This window comes from Micropterus dolomieu, linkage group LG06, assembly GCF_021292245.1.
Source record: "Micropterus dolomieu isolate WLL.071019.BEF.003 ecotype Adirondacks linkage group LG06, ASM2129224v1, whole genome shotgun sequence".
In the NCBI taxonomy this organism is placed as follows: Eukaryota; Metazoa; Chordata; class Actinopteri; order Centrarchiformes; family Centrarchidae; genus Micropterus; species Micropterus dolomieu.
The window spans coordinates 15,608,890-15,613,342 of record NC_060155.1 but is presented as its reverse complement, the minus strand read 5'-3'; the positions used below and the strand labels follow the sequence as shown (position 1 = coordinate 15,613,342).

Below are 4,453 nucleotides of genomic sequence, written 5' to 3'. Positions count from 1 at the left end.
AAAGAGCTTTCAGGCACAATCTACTTAAGCCCAAATCATCTGATTATTTCAGGGTATCTCTTCTTCTTGAATGTTTAAAAAGTATTTTAAGTGGAATAAGTTCAAAAATAATTTTTTGAACTCATAATCTTTTTTAACTAATTTGTTCAGACCACATAACTTTGTAAATGTAAATGATTATAATTGAAATACAGCTGTATTTACAAACATTACTGATGTGAATGAACTCGGGGCCTGTATTAATAAAACTTCTAAGAATTACACTAAAGAATGCTGTAGAGACAACATAACTTAAAAAGAGTAAAACGTTTTACAGTATTTTTACCCTTGAGAAGTAGCTTTTAACTGATGAATCCCATGTATGTTCAGAGCTGTAATAGCTAATGAAAGATATGTTGCATTGTTCACGCTTTCTTTACAGAAATATTTTTACAAAACGTTTTACTCAGTGCTTTGTTTTTCTGCAAAATCATATTTAATTTTAAATCATATCCTTTATATTTCTAATAATAATATACATAGGAAATGAAAAACAATGACGTTCTTATTTTATAATGAATAGGAAATTGACTGAAATAGAAATAAAAAGAAGGAAATTCTACTGCTTGCAGCTTTAATTTGTGTTGTTTGCACCCCTGATAAATGCAAGAAAGGGGTGAAGGAAGAAAGTGGTGCAACATCCTATAAAATGTTCAAATCAAAAGCAAATAACAGCCTAGAACGATCCTACCTTGAATTGCTTCTGCTAGTGGGCTCATCATATTGTGTATAATCACTCAAAAACATGCCTCAGACGTTGTGTGCTCACCTCTGTTTCTGTACTGCAGCCATCTAGGATCTGCTCTCAACCAAGACCTCTGGAGCGCTCTTAAATTTCAAAGCAGTTTGGAGTCTTTTCTGTGAAGAATTTTTACTTTTATGTTTCACTGAAATCCAGGAAAACATTGCTGACTTCAGTATGGTTTTTGTCTAGTGTTAATCAGTGCATTAAAAGGTTTGTTAACCAACAGGTGTAATTTTTAACTTTTTGCTGGTTTTCAATACACCTGGATTATGAATTGTGGCTTTAAGGCTCATTTGAGCTGAGAACAGCAACTAGGAGAAGTGTCTCTTTCTCTGTGGCCTACACTCTATTAGATTTAATATAATCTAAATGAAAGAGTTACAGTTTTCTTTCTGCATCCTGTGAGTTAAACTTTTTGAGAGTCAGTGGCTTTCAATCATCAGCCTATATTGCAGCCTGAATTGGAAAAGTGGGCAGTATTACAGCCGTCTGAACACTGGGCAGAACTTAAATTGGCTCTCTCTCCCAAATGCGGACACAATGAATTTCACATGGGAGCTCTAAGAACAAAGTGCTCTCAATAACACTGTACTTCTCTCTAACCCACTCACACACATTAACACACACACACACACACACACACACACACACACACACATACACCTTCTCTCTAACCCACTTACACACACATGTTTGTTCCTCTATCTCTGTGGGGACATGTGTTCATTGACATAATGCATTCCCTAAACCCTTACCCTAGCCTTAACCTGATTGTAACCTGAACCCTAAAACTAAGTCTCTACCCAATTTTTGTCCCCACAGTGACTCGAGTTCACATTGGTTGGTGTGCATTCAGGTTAAAGTCCTCACACCACACACACCATCTGTCTAATCCACTCACACACACACACACACACACACACAATACCTATGTATATACCTCTGTCAAGCATTTTTCTTCCTTTACGTACCACGCACTAAATAGCTCATACAAAATGCTGTAAACATCATCCACATACAACATTATACAAATACAAAATGACAAGAATCTGTACACCGTTTACACAGTTCAACCACATTTGTGCCCATTACAATGTGAAGTCCTTTGAACAATGTCTTCAGCCTCCTTTGAGTCTACGCTAGTTTGAGTTTTACGCTCCATCAGCTCCACCCGGCCTACTCCATTGCAAGGGCGACCCTGTCAGTCTTGACGGAGATCCACAAGTCTTCTGTATTGGCCGAAACCTTTTTCTTCTTTGTTTCTGACCTTGCGGTTGCCATGGTGTCTCCGCAGCAGCAGCAGCAACAGCAGCTGTTGGCATGGCGACAGCAGCAGCAGTGGCAGCACGCCACCAACGTAGTGAGGAGGACCAGCAGGGGAAGCGTCAGGAGGACCACCAGGCAGACTGTGTTGTAGGCCCCCTGGTTGTGTTTTTCAGTAGCAAAGCTCCAAAGTTGGTAGAAAAAATCCTGTATGCTTTCTGTTTTCCCATCCATGGCTTCTGGATACGGAGCTGTGGCTCCTTATAATTGAGTCTGTTTGGCAGTTGTAAAGTTTTAATAAATCCTTTAGAGGGCTGTGAAGATTTCAAGTCAGTAAATGTGCATAACAGGCTGCTATAGACACCAAAACAATTAAGATATGGTGTTGATTTGAGATTTGAGAAAGTCCTTTTTTCCCGTAATCCGGTTCCCAGCTTTACCCTCAAATTGAATCTGAACTGTTTTCTATTTGATAATGATCAAAGTTTAGATCTTTGAAACACAGCACTATCTACCTGTGAGGCTTGTGTATGTGCTCAGGCTTGAGTGGTTTATTTTAAACAGAAACACAGGAAGCACAGAGGGTGACTTCATCTGTGGCTCGTTCCTTAAAGTGTCCTATGAGGTGATTACAAAACCAAAGCATTTTTTTAAAACAAGACCAAAAGTTCATGTGTTTTGTTTGAAATCGCCCCCATTTGTGATGATTCTGATCTTGATGCAGGCCGCACTTCAGACAAGTTTGTTCGTGCTGCTTGGCAACACTTTTCTTGCTTGTTATCTTCAGAAGTCTTCTCTTGCCCTCTTGCCCTTTGGTTTTTGGTTTCGTTTAATCCCCTTGTAGAGAGGTGGTTTGATTTGGGTAGGTCTGTGAAACAAAAACAAAAAGAGATTGTGAACATGGAGAGAAATTTGGTTTCCAGCAGACAGCTCGTCTTCTTCCTCCCTCTATCCCTTCCCTGCCTCCAATCCATCTTTCCGTCGCTGTCTTTAACGTCTCTACTCCTGCTCTCCCCCTCTTGTCTGTGTCAGCTTTGGATTTTCAGCTTTCTTCTCATTAATACTGCAGAGGAGTCATTCAGGATTCTGGGCAGATCTCCTTTAAGAGTCCCACTGAGGAAAAGAGGGGCAAAGGGAGAGAAAGAAAGAGAGGACGAAACGAAGGGAGATTGTGTCTGAGGAAAGGCCAGACAGAGATAGAGGTAACCAATCTTTCTAAGAGTCCCGCTGAGACCAAGAGTGTGACAGAGCTTCATGAAAAACAAAAGAGAGAGAAGGGAAAGAGGTAGGCTAGACAGACCTGCTGCAGGAGATTCATCTCAATGTACTCAGCTAATGGTTCCCATTGGAGGAGATAGATGGGATCTGGCTTACATTTTCATAAATGTCTGATTCTAACTATTTCCTCTGGCCTCGGATGAAATTTCCTCCTAACAGCTCTCCCGGAGAAGCAAACACAAGGTGAGGTACTTCAATTAATGAAGTAGGTCTGCAAAAGAAACGCAAGCCTTAAAAATAAAAGGGTTCCCTTTCTCTCTGAGAATATAGACAGTTTGGTTAAGTATGAGGCCTTGAGCTACGTCTTCATTTAAATGATGTTAAACAACTATAGTTTTTCAAATGATTTCAAACACTATTTAACTCAAGTGTATCCTTTCGATTCTCCATAGCTCACGGCTACAGAGATTCTTTGTATTTTAGATGCAGGAGGGAGAAGAGATTTTCATCTCACATTTGGCTGCATCTTAGGCAGGGAGAGAGAGGGAGAGAGAGGGAGAGAGAGGGAGAGAGAGGGGGGGGGACGCACCTGCAAGGGGAGAGCAAATAGATTTGGCATGGCTGCCGCAGTGCGTTGCGCCTCATGTGTGAAATTGGTTTACCCGCAGACAGCCTGCTAACTTCCCTCCTGTTCATTTGCTCAACAGGAAGCTGAGCGCTCAAAGCTAAGTAGCAAGAGTCACTTGGAACTCCAAAGCGGGAGTTTAGAAAGAGCTGTCTCCTCTCTATAAAACAAAACTGATGTAAAACAAATCACCACATTTGAGGCTGCGCATGTTGCAGTTTGGTTACATATTAGTACTTTTGTATGTAATTCTTATATTAAAAACGTTGCAGGTGCGTGTTTAGGCCAAGCAGGGCCTCATCGACCTTAAGAATACATTGATTTACATTGTAAATACATTGTTTGTTTTTGGATTTTAGGTGCAAGCTAGCCATTTAATCTCTTTGAATCCTTACATCCAACAGTTTACTCTTGGTTCTCAACCAGGGAGTCAAGACCCCTTACAAGTGGCCGCAAGATAAACCTGAAAAGGTCATGAGATGAATAAGAGGAAGCAGAAAAAAACATGTTTCTCCTACACAAAATTCTGTAAACGGGGGGGGAGGGGGGGGGGGGGGTCTTGT

General features: G+C 40.7%; 1 protein-coding gene across 1 annotated transcript in view; it reads right to left on the bottom strand.

Moving 5' to 3' along the window:
* Window positions 1-596: 596 nt before the first annotated feature.
* Window positions 597-4,453, bottom strand: part of LOC123972361 (uncharacterized protein KIAA0040) — a 6,639-nt gene continuing 2,782 nt past the window's right edge. The window contains exon 2 of the mRNA XM_046051830.1: window positions 597-2,915. Within this exon, the coding sequence (XP_045907786.1) occupies window positions 1,961-2,281 (321 nt within the window). The 5' untranslated portion in view covers window positions 2,282-2,915 and the 3' untranslated portion in view covers window positions 597-1,960. The remainder of the gene's footprint in view (window positions 2,916-4,453) is intronic.